Here is a 22,166-nt window from a genome sequence, read left to right as displayed (position 1 = left end):
ATTGCTCAATAGACCCATCAAAATTGCTCACTTGGCTAAAAAAAGCCGATCGAGAGTTATGTCCGGATCGAAAGCGTAATTGAGGGGCCTATTTAGTAACTTTCCCTCGTTAATCTAGCCCCGAACAGAAGCCCAACAATGGGTCCAAAATACATCTTTGGCCCAATAGACCAATATCGAACAAAGGCCCAACTAAGATCCAATCATGTAAATCCCAAAATGCAATGCACACCTTCTTTACTACTACGAACAAATGTTTTTTTTTTTTTTTGAGGGAAGTACTACGAACAAATGTTGCCAGCATAAGCTTTAGATTCCCAGGATCCATAATGTTTCCTGCTCTTATTGATAAGCTTTATATATATATTTGAAGACTATGAATACATGATATATATATATATATATATATATATATATATATATATATGTATGTATGTATGTATGTATGTATGGCTGGCTTAAGAGTAATGTTAGATAGATTACTCCCATCGACATAAGCATGCTGATTTGTGATTATTGTTGTATCATAATTTCAGGAGCTAGCTAACACTTGCTCTGGAAAACGGCTGCTTCTGGGGAAAACGTCGCGGAACTTGAGCTAAAGGTTATGTAAATACATGTGTTATTATGCTAGTAAAGCTTATTTGCACATAATGATGGTTGGTTCTTTTCTTATGTTAGGTTCACTTCAGTCTAGCAAGCAAATGAAGAGGTTGGAATTAAGGAAGTCACATTCTTGGTGGTGGGATAGTCATATCAGTCCCAAGAATTCTAAGCAGCACTTTGAAAATCTTGAAGGTAAGCTAGCTGCAACCTACAATTGCAATGCTCTTATAACTTATATATGTTTGCCTATTTATTTTTGACAAGATAGTTACTAGATACTAAAAAATTTATTGGTAAATAGAATGTTCATTATTTTTAGCATAGCATTTTAACTTGCAATTTTTTTCATCATCTATACAACAAATACAAACTCCTCCTTTTTCTTGATGTCAATTTCTTTCTATTCCCCAATGCATAAACCTTTATAAAAGAAACTTATGAGTTGTGCAAAACTAATCAAGTGATCAATGAACTGGTCACTTATATTAAGGTAAGCACTATGCAGGCGATGTTTATCCACATGTTTGGCATGATATTCTGACATTGATGATAAAGGACTCATTGATACCTCTAAACTCTATTTTTTATCCTTCAAGGATGCGATACTATAACATCTTTGTCTTCTTTTTGTTTCTGATATATACATTATTGTATCTCTTAGATTCAATTTAGGATCTTCATTTACTTTCTCATGCACACATGATCACATCTTTGAGATATCATATCTTGGAAAGAAGTGAATTCATGTGCATCTTTTTATTCCATCATTATGGCTTTTCCGTAGATTAGTTCAAACTCTGTAGATGTAAACTTATAAATATAGGATGTCAACTCAAGTCAAGTTATGTCGTTTCTGATGAAATATGTTCATACCAATAAATCAAATCCGAAACTAGTTTTGCTTTTCCTTGTTCTTCATTATTCAAACTTTTGTTGCAGTTTACCGAAAGAAGTATATAGACAAATCTTTAGCATACATTTTTATGAACTAAAAAACATCCTGAAGCAAATTCTTGATCACTGTATGTATGGACACATGACATCAAGTTGAAAAACATTTTTTTTTTAAACAACCAAAAGAATTAAAGTATATTAAGATAAGAGTATAAGATATATTCTAATCCAAATATTAAAAATCAAGCATAAGAGAAGAAAAAGCATTAGACAATAACCACGACCTTGCCAAACCCATCTAGCCAAAGGAACTATGGCCTTCAAATACATCGTACAGGGTCAACACACTACTCATTATATACACACCAGTCCAACTTCAACCTAGTCACGAGAACACCATAATGTGATCCAAAAACCAAAATTACACATAAATCTGACTCATTCAAAAATATGCACTCATTTTTCAACTTCCAAATAGTTCATAGGAACCAAAATGTGACGTGATATGGAAGTTTATATTCATGCACTCACCGACAATAGGTCTATGTTATAGGTATATTTGGAGATCATAAGCGACTTTAAATGAAATTTTGGAAGGAAAGGAAAATTTATAATAAAAAATATATAAACATCTAAGCCCATTTGGCTATAAGAGACATAAGACCAGATCCTAATAGAAGAGATATATTGCATCCTAATCGAAGTCTACCACTCTTTTGCATCCTTGGATTCATAAAATCGGCAGCAAGAAGATCTACAAGTGCCATATAGATTAAGATCCCAGACGATGCTGCATTGAATATTCCCTCAACGATAAGGGCGGTTGGACTGTTCTCATCATAACCACTACTGATCCCTATGCCAATTGCAATTCCTACTGGAGTAGTCAAAGCAAAGAACAATCCCATAATTGTAATTGATAGACTCTTGAAATTTGCCTGCAATGATCACACATCCAATAAGTCAGCAAACAATTATAAGGTGCACAAAGTTCTTAAAATATAATTAACACATAACTTGTAAGATAAGTTTGTTTACTATTTCAATTTTATATGATTTCATAACGTGTGAAATATGATAACCTTTTTGCAAGTATTTCCAATGCTATTAAATTGGTAAACCTTTAGTTGTGGCTAGTGTGAGTAATATTCAAAGGAGTTATTAGAAAATAGTGATAGTAAATGGTTATTGTGTTCTGTATAGTCAAACAACAAATAAATGTTTTAGAAAAGATTGACATTGTTAGTTGAAATATTTGATTTCTGATGAGATTCGGTTGAAGGTGATACTGTTTTCATGCTTTCCATGATTGAAATTAGAAAAATTCAAATTTCATGCAAAAGGTGATGTTATGAGAACTCTTTTTTGCGGAAAGCAGTCCCAATACAAATTAAGAAATATGAGCAAAGAAAAACATATTAAAGAGTGGTGCTAGAAAAAGGGAAAAAAATAATATAAAAAAACATAGTTCAAAAACATGATATCTTTGAATAAACAATAGTGGAGTTTGGCATCTTTTGAACATATACAGAAATTACATTTAACATCAGTGGAAATCGACATTTCACATCGGGTCCCAACCGATGTGACTAAAGGTGATGTTAAATGTCTCCACCATTTCACATCGGGTACCAAACCGATGTGTTAAGACATTTTCCACATCAGGCTGGAATTCACTGATTTGATATGTGAATATTTAATACAATATCAAAGGTTTTCACATCGGTTATACCATTGTAACAGATATCATATAATTATATTTCACATCAGGTAGAAGATTCACCGATGTGAATTTGTATTCCATTTTTATTTAAATTCATATTTCACATCAGTTGACATTCCCAATGACGTGAAAAATACATATATTATACAATTAATTGTGCAAAAGCTAACTACAGATCCAAATCTGCATCAAATTATAACCCAAAGCAGATAAACCTTATATATATAAATCATTAGAAAACAGGTTATCATGCTTTGTTAGTTATAATTCAAACATACAATAACATTTGGAAAAAAAATACAACTCTATATAACATGTAAACTTACCAAATTATAATATACAAACATTGTTGAATTTTAATGTAATTAATTCCACCATTATCATACGCAAAACGACCAACATGTAAACTACACATTATCCCAAATATGTGACTAATTAATTAACATGATAATTGAATCATAAAATAAAACCAACATCTATAAAATAAGATCTGCCACAGATTTATCATTTGCATAATAGTACCACTTTCCCACATTGCGGTCTCTGCATAGTACATACCAGAATCTATCACAGCTCTATTAAAATTCTACCCTTTCACATAGACAGTTTACGTCGATTGAATACTTACAATTTTATCGACAATACTTATAATTATACCCTTTCACATAGACTTTCGCCGTGCCGACCTTATCCACTTCTCATGGCATTTTGGTTCTCATGGCGTTTTGGTGCTGATTCTAAATTTGTTGGCTATAAAGGAAAAAAGGCAATGATTAGCAAGTTCTAAAAAGGCCGGTGAATAAGACAATGATTAAAAGAAAAAAATAAGACAATATTGGCAATAAATACTAAATATGACCCACTAGGCCACATGCGCTTGCTGCCACACCAACAACTATTGAACTTACTTACTCAATTCACTATTGAGCAACTCGGTTACCACAAGCAATAAATAATAAACTAATGTGATTTATCAAAGATCCCTAAATCAATATATCCTTAAGTGATGAAAGTTACCTCTTTTCTCTAGAATTTTGCATTTGAATTAAGAAAGCAACTTGCACCTTCAAGATATCAACTTGTGGAATAAATTCCCACAACAATAGTTGCATGAAAAATAAAAAATACAAATTGCTGGACGAACATAAGGTAACTCCTAAAAACTATCACAACCTATATGAATTAGAGAACCAAATCTTTCCAAACCAATCCAAATAAATAAGCTACCAAATAGCAGTCACATTACCATCCTTATTCTATCATATTATTATTAGTAGGCCTCCTGTGATAGAACCCACAAATCTAAGGAAAGGAAAATGGAATTTATTGAATCAAAAGGGACGAACTCAAGTATCTACAATGGTTGAAATCAGAAAAACAAGAATGCTAAAACAGACCGGCCTCCTAACAGAAACCAACTAAAAACAGTACCCGAAAAAAAGCAGGGACACAGGAACACCCCAAAACAAAGGGCAAAAGCAGAACCTGGGCACCAAAACAGTAGAAACAATGTGCTGCCAACCAGCCAATACCAGCACTTGGAAAAAAAAACCACAGCTTACACAATTACCTCGATTTGATTAACTAAAAACATATTTTTAAACTCATTGTTATCATAAAAAACACAACTTAAAATTTAGCTCTATTATACTGAATTTATCCATTTTTTAAAGCATAGCAAACCACACAAGAAAGTTACTTATGTAGGTAATATGCATAACAATATTAAGACAAGGATACTTAATAAATCAAGCATCCTAATTATTATTATTTTTTATCTAAGAAGTAACACAGTACATGTTTATAGTCATATAGGTTCAAATGTAATAATATAAATGAAGCTATAGATTTAGTGACATCTAACCTACACAAATTTTAAATTAAAAGTACTAATTTAACACATGTTATATTCAACTAAATAGTAATAGGGTGGAATGGGTTTCTTTGTTCCTGTTAAATACTTCGTACAAAAATTGTAAACAAAAGTAACTAATGTGATACAATGACTATAATCCAACCTTTCATTCTGCCATTGGCTTCATGTTGCACAAATTAAAACTAAATTAGCATCTAGTACCCCTAAACAACTCAATTAGTTTTCCACACAGAACATCAACCAAAATCTAGTACAAGTTCATTTATGTATATATGATATAATTAAAGATAAACTTACATGTTCAACATTTGCTGGTTAAAGTGAAGGGATCTCAGTTCACATATGATCAGTTGCAAATTGCAGAGGTATAATTTTTATTTTTATTTTTAACGGCTAAACATATTAGAAAAAATTGACACCCAAGCACAAGACGTACCCGAGATAGAGCAAAAACAAATACATTGTTGATGATTGATTTAACAACCTTGTAAGTTAAGACTGAACAGAATGGCAAACAAGCTAAAAATCCTCCTCATAGAGATACTATGCTAACACGAGAAAAACAAGCGTGAACATGAGAGACAAAGCTTTTTACCACTCAAATAGTAGTCCCTAAATCCAAACGTTACAGCAAATAAACCACCAGCATTAGACTCCATTGCAACAATGATTCCATAATGGTAATACATTGGGACTTTATAAGACATAAAGGTCATAAAAAAATTCCAAAGCACGAAGAGACATGAACAAGAGGAAAATAAGATTGCCAAATACAAGAAACCAGAAACAGGAAGCCTTCCAAGACACTCCATAGAAAATAGTGGACTATCAACCAAAGACCATTACTATTTTATAGCAAACAACCACACCATATTTTAGCAGTACCGTCAAAATTCAAAGCAAATCGAACCAGGCGGAGGAGGAAGCTACTGACCTAAATTCACTTAGCAAATCGAAAGTGGTTTGCAGATAGTTCCTCAATGTCTTCTCAAAGAGGGCAAGAAGCAGATCCTAAATGCACGATATTATCATTCACCTACGTAGCATATCTGTACAATTAAATCGGATAATAATCAGTAAATCAAACTAAAATCCTCCAACACAACTTAACTATCACAAAAGTAAAACACCAAACACATTGGTTACATCAAAACATTTAACCCGTTAATAATAACTAATCATAAGTGTTATGCATTCCATTAATAATATCAATGACATCAGATATGGTTTTCATCCTCAAACTATTTATTTCAATTACCTTCTTTGATTCTATTGCATGCTACTCCACTAAATAAATCACTCCCCATTTTCAAAATGATAAGCAAATTTCAACTATAAGACACTACCAAGTTCATGACAAATTTCAAGGTTTTCTGTCTCATGGTCGATTTAATATTTGACAAACCATTTCCTCCAAAGGTTTAAAGTATGGATTTTACTATCTCTAGGAACAAGCAAAGAAGACAAAATTGAGATACAAACACTGACTATAAATCCTTCATGCATTGAAAGAAAAAAGATAGAACAATCCCAAAATTAACCCTTGATGCAGTTTTTGCTAAATTTTGAAATAAGGTTAGTAGTGATAGAGAGAAAGTTAAATGCATATTGACGTGAACAAATCAATTCAAAGACTATGAAATTCTGCTTTTTTTTTTTGTTTCTGTCAAGTGGATATTCATGGAGGCAATGGCTAGCCTACAAGATGTAATGAAAACTCATTTGCTTCAGATGCCCTGTCTTGCAATATTGACAAAGTGGGATTGAAGTATTAGAGACAAAAGGATGGAACTGCCTCAATAAAGTAAAGTCAGTCATTTAAAAAAAAATAGAGGCAATGGCTAGCCTACAAGAATAATATACTTGCTTCATTACAATATATATATATATATATATATATATATATATATATATATATATATATATATGCTCAAACTATTTATATACCTTCACAGTGGTGTATCATCTAGAATAGCCACATAAAATTTGGATCTAAAGAAAGCAACAGTTGCAAATTATATATGTTGTTTCAATGATTTATAGGCTCTAATTATGTCAAACATTAATTTGATCCATTCTTAGTTCAAAGTTCTTTTGAAGTATTTTTACATTTAAAATGTTTGATTATCAAATAGTATGCAGCCTACACTATGACATAAGCACCACACTTATTATCATTTAATCTAGACAATTCTTCACTTGACCATGCAAAAAATCCATTAAGAAAAAAAATCCAATTCTTCCTTAGATACATAGTGTTCTTGGCCTTCCGTGTTTCTATTATTCCATTTAACCACGCAAATAAAAAAATCCTTTTGAATGCATTAAGAAAAAACAAACTACCACAAATAAAAAAAAATCTTAAAAAAAAAAAGTAGTAACTCCTAGTTCAAACCCAAATTCACAATAGCATCAGTGATAAGAACAACTTATGAGAGGGACTTCAAATTTGTTTTCGCTGAACAATCATTAAACACAAAATTCACCAAACACGTTGACTAAATAATCAGAAACAACAAAAAAAATAAAGATTAAATAAAAGAAAATGAAAAGGGTTTTCAAAGAGAGAAAGTGTGAATTGAAAGGAGGAACTGAGAAATACATACCAGCTAATTCTTACACCTTCATCGCTGCAGAGAATAAAGTGTCTTTTGGCCATTAATGACATCTTCAAAACAACCTACAAGGAAAAGAACAAAAATAAACTTCAAATATTCTTGTATGAAACCCATTATAAGAAGATGAGATTGAGTGAAGACCAGAGATTTGGGGTTTTCAGGAGACGGCGGCGAGAGGCCAACGGAGAGGAATAGTCGTGACTATATACTAAATCACTGAAGTTGCAGTCTTATCTGTCCTCGACGGCTTCTTTTACGAAGAAAGGAACTGGCCAGCAGATGAAGAGCATTGTAGATCTAGGGTTTTGCTTCAACTAAAGGGAAGTGAACTCAATCGATCCTTCTAACCCAGTTGAATAAAATTGAAAAGAAACTCAATTGAATGGATATTTGTGGTGGTTGGGACGAATTTGGGACTGAAATTGGAGGTGGAGATTTTGAGGGTTTTGGTGGTGGGTCAAGAAGAGAGACAAAACGCGAGTGAAAAGAATGACTAATTTCATATTTGTTTATTTTTTATTTGTTTTCCCTTCGGCTGACTTTATCCACTGATGTGAACAATGTTTGATGTAAAGTTTGCTAATATTACGAAATTGCCACCGCGTTTATCTTTGCCCTCAGGCATTAGTTCCACAGATGTGAAAACTCTTTAGTATCTGTTGTTCCCCTCAGGCATTTCCTCAGCTGATGTGAAAACCTTCTCCAAAGTTCTTTCCCTTCGGGTATTTATCCACTGATGTGAAAGCCCTGATGTCAAATGTATATTTTCTAGTAGTGCGATATAGGAACAAACAATGGAAACCCAACAAAATGCATTGGTCACACAAAGATTGAGAGGAATAAAATGTCTGACATATAAGTCAAAGATAAATACTAGTATCTTAAAGTGTCTTATCTTTATCAGCCCAAGTTTATTGAAAAGTTCACATCACCTACATTTGAAACTTCATTAAAAAAACCAAGGTTTGAAAAGTCTTATCCTATCTTTTCTATAGTTTGTGTTTCACAACAACCAAACCAAACACATGGTCCCAAGCACATGGGCTCATGAACAGTCAGATATATTTTGATACAAATTAAATAATTTTCTATAGTTGAGTGATATGCAAACACATGGTCCCATGTACAGTCAGAAATAGTTTGATAATTAAATAATTTCTTATAGTTGAATGATATATGTCACAAATGCAATATCTGAGTTATACATATACTTAAAAAAATACAAATAAACTTTTTTTGAAAGAAAAAAAAAATACAAATAAATAAATACCTGTGTTATACAACTTCCAAGTCCCATGCCTTCAAAGAACTGATGAAAAGTCAATGCAGCTACCAATGGCCTTATGGTTTTAGGACTCTCTGAAGCACCCAGAGAAATTCCTATTATAACGGAGTGAACAATAATTCCCAACTCTAATACCTATTATGAAATCAAAATAATTTATCAGAATCAAGTCAAACCACCGTATTTCAATCAATATATGAACTATTTTGCGTATGACATGATTAAAAAATAAAAATTGAATATATTATTAGAGTTTAATTGTTACTATTATTATATATTTATTCAAAAGAAGGGTTTAACTATTATATATGCATGTACAAGAATTTTACACATACATCAAAACATATATCAACATAAATTATATATTTATTCAAAAGAAGGGTTTAACTATTATATATGCATGTACAAGAATTTTACACATACATCAAAACATATATCAACATAAATGGCGAAGAACTAAGTTTGTATTATAATTATACCTGTGTTATGACCCTATGGCGAAGAAGTTCTGTTGACGGACCCGAAGAAACAGAAGACATATGGGGATGTGCATGACCATGTGAAGCATGAGTATGAACATCCACGTGTCCTTCATGATCCTTCTCCACATCTGGTGTTACCTCACTCTCAACCTGGGCTGGTGCCTTGTTAGAATAGTGGTTTTGAAAATAAGCAGTGGCATAAGTATCAACCATAAGAGTCCCCATAGCGGTGCACATAGCCACAAAACCAGTGAATGGAAAATCACCCCAAGGATGTTCGTTTAAACAAGGAGAAGTAAGATTCTCAAAAGCATCAGGAAGCACATGAATGAAACCGGTTGCCAAAATCACACCAGCAGCAAAGGCTTTGATGATGAAAAATATATCTTTTTCGGGGCTTAACGCCGGTATCACTTTGCCTAGAAGTGGAATACAAACACCAATTGCACTTGCAACTAGAATCGATACTAAAGCTGCTATCTTATAGCGAAGAGCTTTGGATTTGTCTCTATCTCCATCTTCTTCATCACATGTGCATTCTGCGGCTATTAAAGTCGGGATTATAAGGAAGATCAAGATAGAGAAAACAAACACTTTGTTATTGTTTTTGAATCCCATTTCAATGGTTAGAAACTCAAAGCATATGGGAGTGATCGGTTGAGAGAGTTGTGCAGGGAACTGGTGATGAAATGATGCAATATATATAAGGATTAGGCTATAGGGTTTTATGTTGTAGGTCTTGGAAATGGAGATGTGAATGAATATCTAATATGTGACTTAAAGGTTACAGTTATAATGTGAATTCTGCACGTAATATGACGGCAAAAACTATGGAATTTGTTAGCATTCATATGACTAATAATGTTTCAATATTTAAAAAATAAAAAGTAATGTTGTTAGAATGTCGACATAAGTGTCAAGAGATTGGCTTTAAAGTGTTTTAAGTATAGAGAAGTCAACTAGCCAAAGGGGAAACTTATTGATATTATGTCGAAACTTTTCATTTCCACCGTGCAAAATGACGATATTTATTTCCTTTTTTTTTGTAGAAAATGTACAGCTCAAAATCTTATATATATTCAAAAATAAAATAAAATAATAAAGCTCAAAGTCAGTCAACCCTTTCTGTTTCAATACTTGAAAATAGGGAATATTATCTATCAATAATAACCAATGGAAGAGAAAAAAAGGAATAAAGAGTAGGGACCATCAAAGAAAAAAATGCACATATCTACAAGGGTGCTTTTCAAGTTGATTGAAGTTTTGGAAGGTGCTGCCGTGCCACAATGCTAAGATGAGTTTAGAATCTTTGGATATGCACCTGATTCAGAATTGAAGTTTCGATCACTTTTTCTTTATACTTCGATTCGAGTTATAATTATAAGTACATGAAAATTGCTTTATCCGTCCTCAAGTTGATCGGCCACTGAAAATAAGTAAATCAGAAGTTACAACCCGATAAAAAGAAAATATCGGATTGTAACTCTCGAAGAATTTGTGTGATCAAGAGTAACAACACAACTCAATAAATCTAAGGAATTTTGAGCAACTTAAGAGGTGGATAAAGCAATTCTTAAAATAAAGAACGAATTAACCGCACTTAGTATTTATCTAGGGCCAATGGAAAAGACTGAGCCTCCATGATACTTAGGTTATATCGACCTTTTTTTAAGATGGTTGCTCGATATATAGGTCTCTCAATTTTGCTTCTGATCAAGACGTAACTTTCGATAAACTTTTTTTGTGTGTAAATATTGATGGAGTTGTAACTTCCGATCGTTTTTGTAGAAATATGAGCAATTTCGACGGGTAATTGAGCAATCATTTTTTTAATAGATATAACACATACTTTCTCTAAAGTATTTTATTTAGTTTTGTTAAAAAAAATTCTAACATGTCATTAAAAAAGGTTTTGATTTTTATGTACCACAGTCCACATGAGAGTTAGGTTTAAAAGAGATAGTTAGACTCTTACAACTTAGCAAATTAAAGGTTAAATCTGGTAAGGACTTTGGTGCTCTTCAACCTTTCACCTTTCAAACTAGAAAGGATTTTTACTCAATGCCTCTCAATCTAACATAAAGGATAGACTTGAGAAAATTAAGAGTTTGATGGTGCTTATGATCTAGTTTACACTCAACTTGTGTTAAAGGTTATGATGATATGAACACACATATAATATGTGATTCACATATCTCTTATGAGTTGGGGTGTTAAAGATGAAGAGATTACGATATTTTCACGTAAAAGTGTATTATGTTTGAAGATTAATCTCTTAGCTTAAAAAGCTTCTCAACTCGTGCTTAAGATGACTTAAAACAAACTCAGAATATAGGTGATGGACATATATAGTAGGGAGTTGTAGTTTGTTGTTTGAAGAGTTTATGACTTTAGATTTCAAGAACAAGTTGAATATTCAATGCAGATTGAACTCTTGCCTTGATATTTCAAACTTTCTTGTATTTATAGATGATGAGAAGCTTAGAGATTAGGTTTAAAGTTAATTATAGTTGTTGAAAACAACTTTTTGCCACTATCTCTTAAGCATAGTGCAATTTTGCTCGGATCGTTCTTTTCGTCCATGACATTTGTCTCGTTCAAAACGTTCTCCTTTAAATGTTGTTGATAAACGATCGTTGGAACAGTACATAAAAGATGAGTGCATAAATTTCTTGGCAAATAATGCTTTTCAATGTACTTATATATTGTTTGTTGTATTATATTCCTTGTGATCAATCTGGCTCATAATATGTAGAGAATGTTATCTTATGTATGAGATGATAATATATTGCCTTTGGTTGCTACAGCAAGTTTCACATATACATATTGTGTTGCCACAAGAGAGGCGATGACGTAATGTTATAGAATAAGTCTGGATAAAATGGTAATTTGAAGAAAATCTGATGGCTATGGAAGTTACAAGTCATTCGCGGGAGTAGCACGAAATTTCGCCTCGTGCTTTTTATCATTTTCCTTATTTATTTTTAGAAAACGTACAGCTCAATAGTATTTATTTTCTTTTATTTTTAGGGTTAAATATGTTTTTGGTCCCTATAAATATGTCAACTTTTCGTTTTAGTCCCTCTAAAATTTTCCTTCAACTTTTAGTCCCCATAAAATTTTCAATCTTCACTTTTGGTCCCTCTTTTAAAGTAAACTCATATGTAGAATTCATATTTTTTAATAAAATTTTCCTGAAAAATTCAAAATATTATAAGAATCACTCCAAAAAAAATTTAGAATTTTTTAACAAAACATGAATTTAATATGATTTTTTATGTTTTTTACGGTTAAAAATTCATATTTAATTTGTGTTTTGTTAAAAAATTCTAATTTTTTTAAGGAAATTGTTTTAGAATATTTTACACATTTCTGCACAATTTCATTAAAAAATACATAAATTAAGTTGAAAATAGGGACCAAAAGTAGTGATTGAAAATTTTATAGGGACCAAAAGTTGAAGGAAAATTTTAGAGGGACTAAAACGAAAAGTTGACATATTTATAGGGACCAAAAACATATTTAACCCTTATTTTTAAATGCTGCTCAAAGCCAGTCAACGCTTTGCATAAAAAAAGCCAGTCAACGCTTTTTGTTTCAATATTTTTGTCTCAGCTCAAAGAGAAAAACAGGAATAAAAAGATAGGGACCACCAAAGAAAAAAACACACATGTAGACATGTAGTTCAGGTGGCATTTAAGCCTGATTGAAGTTTCGGAAGGTGCCTTGCTAGGTGGAATTTGGAATCAAATAAATATTTGTTTTCCTACATGATATTTGATGGGGATGAATAATTGAATCTCAACCGTGTATTCAATCTCAGAAGAAAATTGGTTTTAAAGGAATGAAGGTGGTTATTTCGACAAAGATAATAACACAATTTATTTATAAGATGTTGACACCATCATTTTTCTAAATGTTGAATGAGATTGTCACCATCATTTGTTTGCTGAAAACATACAAGACTAAATTACAGGAAAAAGCGAACTAGATGGAGTAATATTATTATACAAGTTAAAACCCAACTTAGTTTTTCTGAGGATGTAACTTTTGTTCACACGAATAGAAATAGGAATAGAGTTTTTCTTTTCCCACTTTCCACACCTGATTCGGATTATGAAATCCGAAATGATGGAGGGTGTGTTTAACGTGTTTTTACACTGCTTGATTAATAATCCGAAATGTTGTTGATCGCGTGAGAAACATGGTGGGAATAGAATTCTCATAGGAATAAGGCAGCTGATCTGTTGGCCCATCAGGCCCATCATGAGTAGAGGTCTACTGGATGGAAGAGATTCTCCAGTTATTAGACATAAATTGTACTTAGACAAAATGTTTTAATATAATCCTATTTGTTTAAAAATAAATAAATAAATAGTCTTACGTATTTGAAATCTTGCAAACTTATTGTCAAAGAGTGTCGTCTTGTTTTCTCAACTTAAGAATTCAACAAAATTTGATAATGAATACCACTTTGACGGACTTGCAAGTTACAAAGTCATACCACGGTCCACGACAAAGCTTTGAATCCAAAGACAACTCGACAATGAGGATCATTCATATACATACCCATGCAGGTGAGAATTGAGAAGAGAAAACTAAAGGAAATAATGGTGTTCATGGTAATGTTTCATGTCATTTCACTATCCAAAGATATAAGATGGTCATGCACACTGCGCGATAAGAGCCGATCAATAAGCCTAAGTTATCAAGGGCTATTATTACCAGGTGAATTGCTTAAGTGTAATAAATATATTGAACGAGAAAAATCAAACGCATGCAGATTGTACAAGATAACTTTTTGGGTGATTCCCTTTCTTTTTTTTTTTTTTTTACTATTGTGGATGATATATCTATTTAAGTTGCTCCAAAAAGATGAAACAAAATGAATGTAATAAATATTTCACTAATATATTTAAAAAATAACGATACGGAAAAAAATTGGGAGTGATAGAGATTGAGAGTTTTATTCCACTCACAACATAACACTAACTTCAATAATATTTATCATCATAAAAAAAATAAAAATAAAAATAACAGGCGTGAATATGAAAGGAAAGCTTGATAAATATTTGATATGGATGATTGACAACCATGAATTGATATCCTTGCGCCATTTTGTGCAAAGTCAAAGAATCGGCAGGAAAGTACAAAGGTACAACAACAGACCAACAACCGAAGAAGAACTAGAACAGAAGCCCAAACTAGTCTAATCTAATCTACCTTTTTTTTTTTGACGGATAATTTAAACTACTTATAAATCTCAATACAATGATGCTTAATTTAAATAGGAAAACTTCCCATACTAATGTTCATACCTTAGGCCTATTCATCTTAGTCAGGAGATTTTTTATTTCACTTTCCAATTTGGCTTTCATCTGGGGAGAAAGATTATTCCCTGACTTCTCCAGCGCTGATGTCATCATCTGCAAGTTCTGCTTCATAATCTCAAGAGGAGGAGGTGTCTCACCAGGCATTGGCATAGACCTAGTTGGTTGAGTTGGTGTCATGAGTTGCTCCAATGGTGGAGCCGCGGCAGGAGGATGATGGGGCCTTGATTGAGTTGGCAGTGGTGGAGCCGCCGCAGGAGGATGATGGAGCCTTTGCTGAGTAGGTGTTATGAGTTGCGTCAATGGTGGAGCCCCTGCAGGAGGATGATGGAGCCTTGGTTGAGTTGGTGTCATGAATTGCTCCAATGGTGAAGCTGCTGCAGGAGGATGATGGGGCCTTGGTTGAGTTGGTGTCATGCATTGCTCCAATGGTGGAGCCGCTGAAGGAGGATGGAGCCTGTAGCCCACAAGAGCTGCACCAAATGGGTTGTTCTGCTCTAAATTGCGAAGTGCTTCTGCAGCATCTATGCTTCTAACAAAAACAATTTGAGCGCCACCATTATCTTTCATCAATTGAGTTTCAGGTGCTTTCAGCGGACCAAACCGGCAAAATGTTTTCAACATATCCTCTTTTGATGGGATATCAACTCCTGGTGCAAATTGTAGAAAGAGAAAGGTTCCCGGTGATTCTCCATTGTACTCCACTCCACCTAAGTTAACAGTTTTGGTACGGCTCGAACAAGCAGATAAGCTTCTTGGGTGCCCTGACTTCAATTCAGATGAAAGGAAGTTGACAGGTCCGGATTCTTTTCTTGTTGAACTGGACTCAAAGCTAATGTTGTTCAAATCAGGTATCTCTCTAGCATGTTTAGTATTGGGATGCTCCTGTGGTGCTTTCTTCGTTCTTTTCTTCTTCTCTCTTTTATTTATGGAGGCAGTGCCAACAAATCTTGCCTGGTATACTGAACCAAGCTCTGATGCAGCATTTACCGACACGTTATGATTAGTACTATTTGCTGCAAATCCTTCCTGGGAGGCAGTACCAGCCTCTGATGTACTCACAAACAAGTTACTGCGAGTAACATTTCCATCAAGTTCACCTTGGGAGACACGTATCTCTGGATTTGAAACTTTAAAAACTTGTTCTTCCTTATTTTCACCATTGCTTTTCTGATGAATATCAACAGGTAGAGGTGGGGACATAAACTGCAAATCTATTACTAGTGAGCTGCATTCAGTACTCTTCGAATGGAAAGGAGAAGCAAGCTGAGCACCTTGATACTTTTGTGCAGCTTCCAACTTTTGTTTCTTTTTAGGCCTGGTCTTTTTTTCAGAAGCAAGGACATTATGATTTTGGGTTTCAGGAACAGAGCTGCATATATTACCACTCTCATTTATAGTTGTCTCCGGACTTTGCAGCTGACGCAATGAAGTTATTTCTTCCACCTTCCTCTTTTGTTGAAGTTTTTTCCCAGAACTTGTGCAGTCACCTATAGAAACATTACCCTTCATATCTGATAGACCAGAAAGAGGTTTCATCTTACGCCTTGCTGCATTTTCTGCTTTAGTATTCTTTCTCTTCTTCCTACTTTTGGTATCCAGTAAATCATTGCCACCAGGTTTCGCTGTTTTCCCCCCATTCACACTAACCAAAAAAGTAGCAAGTTCAGCCTCATCATGATATTCTGATATTCTTTTTTTGCAGAAGAACCACTCAACCAAATCAAAGTTTTTATCCTCAATTGGAGACATACAATCAACAGCAGCAGAAAATAGTCCTGAGAGTAAATCACCGGAACTTGCACTTACGAAATCTGGACTGCTAGACATACTACTACAGCTGATGAATTTTCTGTACCAGTTATTTTGGAATCTCTTGCTAACCAATTTATCAGATAAAATAGATCCATTTGAAGGTTTACTAGTTCTGCTTGAAGCCTTTTCTTTAACAACACATGGAGTTTTTGATTCTTCTGTTTCAGCTGGCAAATCTTTATCTCTTGGTCCACTATTTGTGTATGGGTAAGATAAATATTTACTTCTTCTCCGACATCTGGATTCAGCACCTGTTAAGAAGGAAATAATTGCCAATAAGTGACATGTATCCAAGTTTGTGCAATCAAAAGGTTCTGTTTGCATCAATGTTTAAAAATCGAACCAAACTTCAAATAGTTAAACCTTGGATCGACACTATCAACAGTGATTATTTGAGTGGTCCAACTAGAGTTTTGTCTTCATTCGAGAAGTTAAAAGCAATTGAACCATAACCTAGAGATCTTCTAAGTTTGGTTTCTAAAACATTGATTTTCATATTACACCTTATGAAAAATGCCCAACTAATCAAAGCACATTATATGACAATAAATAAGCTATCATGAATCATGTGAATCAGGCACCTATAAGGAACTAACTGCATGGATTAACAATTTAACATCTATTAAAATTCTTTGACACATGTATGCCAAATAAGTTGGGTAACAAATTAAAAGTCCAATTTCACATACCAAAAAGTGAAATTGTATCATAATCATGACTAAATGATACCTAAGCTACAAATTAAGCACATGTACTTTTAAAAATCAAATTGGTGCAACTATCATTAACACAGGAGATTTTGTAATTTAATAGCCTGTTTGTTTTACGGCAAAATAAATTTTGGTGTGTGTCCTTCCTAAAGCTACAGTTTGTTGCTTTGCTGAAATCGCAGTAATAATATATCAAGACATGGCAATTCAATACATGACTGACGTTCCAAACATACAAACTAGAAAACCATATTTCCAATTCGGAGACGATTATATAGGAAAAAAATTAGTTCAATGTGATAACTAGTTCAATGTGAATATCTTACCACCGCGGATTTTCTCTGAAATGTCAGTCATGGGGGTGTTTTCAGTCGTTTTCTTCTCATAACCAGAACCTACATTTTCAAGTCCTGCTCCTGCCTGAAGCACATCCATTGCCGCCTTCTGATACAAATCTTCTTGGAATGGAAATAAAGCAAAGACAACCAGAATCAGCAAACTACTTGGACAAAGATTCAGCGAAGTTAATCTTTACCCTAAATTTAAAAGAGATGCCGAAGCTCAACAGATTAAGCAAGTTGTACTTCTAAAAATCAAATTAGTGCAACTATCATTAACACCAGACTTTTTAATTTAATAACCTGTTTCTTTCACGTTGATATAAAATTCGGTGCATGTACTCCGTGACGATACAGTTAGTCGGTTTGCTAAATTCGCGGTAATAATACATCAAGATGCGGGAATTCAATTAAAGACAGACTTTCGAAACATACAAAATCGAAAAAACCATATTTCCATTTCAGACATGACTATATAGGAAGAAAAATTATAAGCATGGCATAACAGATTGCACAAATGAGATAACTAGTTCAATGTGAATATCTTACTACCTCGGATTTTCTCTGAAGTATCAGTCATGGGGGTGTTTTCAGTCATTTTCTTCTCATAACCAGAATCTACATTTTCAAGTCCTGCTCCTGCCTGAAGCACATCCATTGCAGCCTTCTGATACAAATCTTCTTGGAATGGAAATAAAGCAAAGACAACCAGAATCAGCAAACTACTTGGACAAAGATTCAGCGAAGTTAATCTTTACCCTAAATTTAAAAATGATGCCGAAGCTCTACAGATTAAGCAAGTTGTACTTTTAAAAATCAAATTAGTGCAACTATCATTAACACCAGACTTTTTAATTTAATAACCTGTTTCTTTCACGTTGATATAAAATTCAGCGCATGTCCTCCGTGACGATACAGTTTGTCTGTTTGCTAAATTCGTGGTAATAATACATCAAGACACGGGAATTCAATTAAAGACAGACTTTCGAAACATACAAAATCGAAAAAACCATATTTCCATTTCAGACATGACTATATAGAAAGAAAAATTATAAGCATGGCATAACAGATTGCACAAATGAGATAACTAGTTCAATGTGAATATCTTACTACCTCGGATTTTCTCTGAAGTATCAGTCATGGGGGTGTTTTCAGTCATTTTCTTCTCATAACCAGAATCTACATTTTCAAGTCCTGCTCCTGCCTGAAGCACATCAATTGCCGCCTTCTGATACAAATCTTCTTGGAATGGAACTAAAGCATAGACAACCAGAATCAGCAAACTACTTGGACAAAGATTCAGCGAAGTTAATCTTTACCCTAAATTAAAAAAAGATGGCTAAGCTCTACAGATTAAGCAAGTTGTACTTCTAAAAATCAAATTAGTGAACTATCATTAACACGAGACTTTTAATTAAATAGCTTGTTTCTTTCACATTGATATAAAATTCGGCGCATGTCCTTCCTGAAGATACAGTTTGTCAGTTTGCTAAAATAACGGTAATAATAAATCAAGACGTGGGAACTCAATAAAAGACCGACTTTCGAAACATACAAGATAGAAAAAAACCATATTTCCATTTCAGACATGACTATATAGGAAAAAATTTATAAGCATGACACAACAGATAGCAAAAATAAGATAACTAGTTCAATGTGAATATCTTACCACCTTGGAATTTCTCTGAAGTGTTCGTCACGGGGGTGTTTTCAGTCACTTTTGCCTCATAACCAGAATCTACATTTTCAATTCCTACCTGAAGCACATCCATTGCCTCCTTTGGGTAAAAATCTTCTTGGAATGGAACTAAAGCAAAGACAACCAGAATCAGCAAACTACTTGCCCAAAGATTCAGCGAAGTTAATCTTTACCATAAATTAAAAATGATGCCTAAGCTCTACAGATTATGCGTGTTGTACTTTTAAAAATCAAACTAATTGCAACTATCATTAACACAGGAGACTTCGTAATTTAATAGCCTTTATGTTTTCACAGTGATATAAAACTCGGTGCACGTCCTTTCAGAAGCTACAGTCTGTAGCTTTGCTAAAATCGCGGTAATAATACGTTGAGAGGCGGGAACTCAATAAATGACCGACTCTCCAAACATACAAAAGAAAAAACCACTTTCCATCCAGGGCACAACTATATAGGAAAAAATTTACAAGCATGATCTAACAGATAGCACAAATAAGATAACTAGTTCAATGTGAATGTCTGACCACCTCGAAATTTCTCTGAAGTGTTCGTCACCGGGGTGTTTTCGGTCATTTTTGCCTCATAACCTGAATCTACATTTTCAAGTCCTTCCTGAAGCGCATCCATTGCAGCCTTCTGATAGAAATCTTCTTCAAATGGAGCTAAAGCAAAGAAAATCAGATTCAGCAAACTACTTGGACAACGATTCAAAGAAAAAATAAACTATCATTCGAACATTTAAAAAAGTCGCAGTAAAATAGTAAAGCTCCATAGATTGACACAAGAGACTTTGTAAATTAATAGTATTTTTTTTCAGTGTCAAAAAAATGATACCTAAGCTTAAGCACATGCACTTTAAGAAATCAAATTGGCACAACTATCATAAGCACAAGATATTTTGTATATTAATAGCCTGTTTGGATTTAAAATAAATGATTTTGTTCTAAAAAAAATTAGAGATTTAAAAAAAAAAAAAAAAAATCTGAAGCAAACTACTATCATAAAATCTTTTTTTATTTAAATCTGAAGCTCCTACACTTAAGTTCCTTGTATTTAGTAGTAAAAAAATAGATTTTGGAAAAGCTACTAGGACCAGCTTTTCAATTTAAGTTTAAAAATGATTTTTTTTTAACAAAAGTATTTTCTAAAAAATCTTAAACAAGCACTATAAAAATGATAAAAGTGATTATTTTCTTTTAAAAAAGATTTTTTCTGAAAGAAAAAAAAAATTCTAAAACAAACGCACTGACAAAAATTTACAAGCGTGATATAACAGATTGCACAAATGAGATAACTAGTTCAATGTGAATATCTAACCGCCTCGGAATTTCTCTGAAGTGTTGGTCACTGGGGTATTTTCAGTCGTTTTTGCCTCATAACCAGAATCTAAATTTTCAAGTCCTGCCTGAATCACATCCATTGCCTCATTCGGATACAAATCTCCTTGGAATGGAACTAAAGCAAAGTAAACCAGATTCAGCAAACTACTTGGACAACGATTCAATGCGAAAAATGATCATGCATACATTTTAAAAAATTGCCGTAAAATTCCTTCAAAAAAAAAAAATTGCCGTAAAATAGTAACAACCATATATACTAACACAAGAGACTTAGTAATTTAGGCTGCCTTTGTTTTAGCTTAAAAAAAATGATTATGTTTTTAAAAAATCTAGAACTTTTTTTTTAGAGATTTTTGAAAAAAAAAAAACTAATTTTCGTTTGTTTACTATCATAAAACTCTTTTTTTAAAAACATTTGAGGCTCTTACACTTATGTTTCTTGTTACTAGGAAAAAAAATTGATTTTGGAAACGCTACTACCATCAGCTTTTCATTTTAAGGTTAAAAAAATATTTTTTTGGGAAATGCTAACAAGTACCCATGCACATTGTTTAAGTAATCAAAAGGAGTAACTTTTGCATACAAATATGTGTATTTATTACTCATTCAGTATGTTTGACTTGTGTTTTCAAGAAAATATTTCTATGAGTAATGATATTTGTACAATGATGGCAATGTTTGGGACAACCTTTTTTTCCTCTTTTCTTATTGGTCAAAAACAGGAGAGAGAGAGAGAGAGAGAAAGGAAGAGAGACTAAGAAATAGTAATGAGTATGAGAGATAAAGTTGTTCAAAAGTTATCACAAATGGTTGTACAGCTATAATTTCTCTAAAGCAAATATCTTACCACCTCGAATTTCATCAGAAGTATTCATCGCCGGGGTGTTTTCCGTCATTTTCGCCTCATGACCAGTATCCGCATTGTCAATTCCTGCCGGAAACTCATCCATTTCTGCCTTCTCAATTGAACTGAAACAAACACAGACAGATTCAACAAATTGCTGAAACAAAGATTCAACGATAAAACTATCATGCAAACAAACATTTAACAAAAAATGAAGCAAAATTGTAAAAACTGTATCGATTAATTACAAGTTCATGGTTTCATGTTTGAATTAAACAATTAACAACAAAAAAGAAATCAGAAAATGAATGCAACTTCAAACACACACTTTGAATTAACAATTAACAACGAAAAAGAAATCAGAAAAATTGAATCGCGGTGCAGAGTGAAGGTTTGATCTACTGCAACGTAATTGAATTGAGTTTTTGCAATGCCACGATGAAAATTCAAAATCGAAAATGAAAATCAAAAAACGAAAACCTGGAAGATTATTTTCGCCGGTGGCCGGTGAGAAACTCCGGCGATTTTTCCGGCGAGAGTGTCGGTTTTTTTTTTCTTTCAGTTGAGTTCAGTGCGAAACTATGTTGTGTTGTTTCTTAAAAAGAT

General features: G+C 33.2%; 2 protein-coding genes across 29 annotated transcripts; both read right to left on the bottom strand.

Annotated features, from left to right (window-relative positions):
• Nucleotides 1–1,721: 1,721 nt before the first annotated feature.
• LOC146940624 (zinc transporter 8-like) lies at nucleotides 1,722–10,155 on the bottom strand. Of its 3 annotated transcripts, XR_015032091.1 has the most exons (6): nucleotides 9,482–10,155; nucleotides 7,859–9,137; nucleotides 7,706–7,779; nucleotides 6,034–6,148; nucleotides 3,852–3,973; nucleotides 1,722–3,766 (listed from the first exon to the last, which is right to left on the bottom strand). XR_015032091.1 is itself a non-coding variant. In XM_085754340.1 (3 exons), exons 1-3 carry the CDS (start codon nucleotides 10,100–10,102, stop codon nucleotides 2,133–2,135), a joined length of 1,077 nt encoding a protein of 358 aa, XP_085610466.1. In that variant the 5' UTR covers nucleotides 10,103–10,155; the 3' UTR covers nucleotides 1,722–2,132. The 3 variants fall into 3 exon arrangements, 1 of the variants encoding a protein (XP_085610466.1); XR_015032090.1 differs by having other exon boundaries at nucleotides 1,722–3,973; XM_085754340.1 differs by lacking the exons at nucleotides 3,852–3,973; nucleotides 6,034–6,148; nucleotides 7,706–7,779 and having other exon boundaries at nucleotides 1,722–2,438; nucleotides 8,988–9,137.
• A 4,378-nt stretch (nucleotides 10,156–14,533) lies between these two features.
• Nucleotides 14,534–22,166, bottom strand: LOC146940623 (Serine/Threonine-kinase ATM). 26 transcript variants are annotated; one of them, XM_085754312.1, is made up of 9 exons: nucleotides 22,041–22,166; nucleotides 21,564–21,685; nucleotides 20,694–20,831; nucleotides 19,901–20,038; nucleotides 19,347–19,484; nucleotides 18,791–18,931; nucleotides 18,230–18,358; nucleotides 17,666–17,797; nucleotides 14,534–16,880 (listed from the first exon to the last, which is right to left on the bottom strand). In XM_085754312.1, exons 2-9 carry the CDS (start codon nucleotides 21,664–21,666, stop codon nucleotides 14,797–14,799), a joined length of 3,003 nt encoding a protein of 1,000 aa, XP_085610438.1. In that variant the 5' UTR covers nucleotides 21,667–21,685; nucleotides 22,041–22,166; the 3' UTR covers nucleotides 14,534–14,796. The 26 variants fall into 26 exon arrangements, with proteins under 26 accessions (XP_085610438.1, XP_085610439.1, XP_085610441.1 ...); XM_085754313.1 differs by having other exon boundaries at nucleotides 17,666–17,794; XM_085754315.1 differs by having other exon boundaries at nucleotides 18,230–18,355.

The sequence above is a fragment of the Medicago sativa genome, chromosome 3, assembly GCF_051527215.1.
Source record: "Medicago sativa cultivar Bolivia chromosome 3, Bolivia_mono, whole genome shotgun sequence".
Classification (NCBI taxonomy): domain Eukaryota; kingdom Viridiplantae; phylum Streptophyta; class Magnoliopsida; order Fabales; family Fabaceae; genus Medicago; species Medicago sativa.
This window is presented reverse-complemented; position numbering and strand designations above follow the sequence as displayed.

Excerpts from the sequence above, each read along its gene's own strand:
- LOC146940624 (XM_085754340.1), bottom strand. The coding sequence starts at position 10,102 with ATGGGATTCAAAAACAATAACAAAGTGTTTGTTTTCTCTATCTTGATC. Across the intron at positions 9,138-9,481 it reads GCCATAGGGTCATAACACAG|GTATTAGAGTTGGGAATTAT; the intron begins GTATAATTATAA and ends ATTTCATAATAG. Across the intron at positions 2,439-8,987 it reads TTGGAAGTTGTATAACACAG|GCAAATTTCAAGAGTCTATC; the intron begins GTATTTATTTAT and ends TGATCATTGCAG.
- LOC146940623 (XM_085754312.1), bottom strand. The coding sequence starts at position 21,666 with ATGGATGAGTTTCCGGCAGGAATTGACAATGCGGATACTGGTCATGAG. Across the intron at positions 19,485-19,900 it reads TTCAGAGAAATTTCGAGGTG|TTCCATTCCAAGAAGATTTT; the intron begins GTCAGACATTCA and ends TCTTTGCTTTAG. Across the intron at positions 17,798-18,229 it reads TACTTCAGAGAAAATCCGAG|AAGATTTGTATCAGAAGGCG; the intron begins GTAGTAAGATAT and ends TTCCATTCCAAG.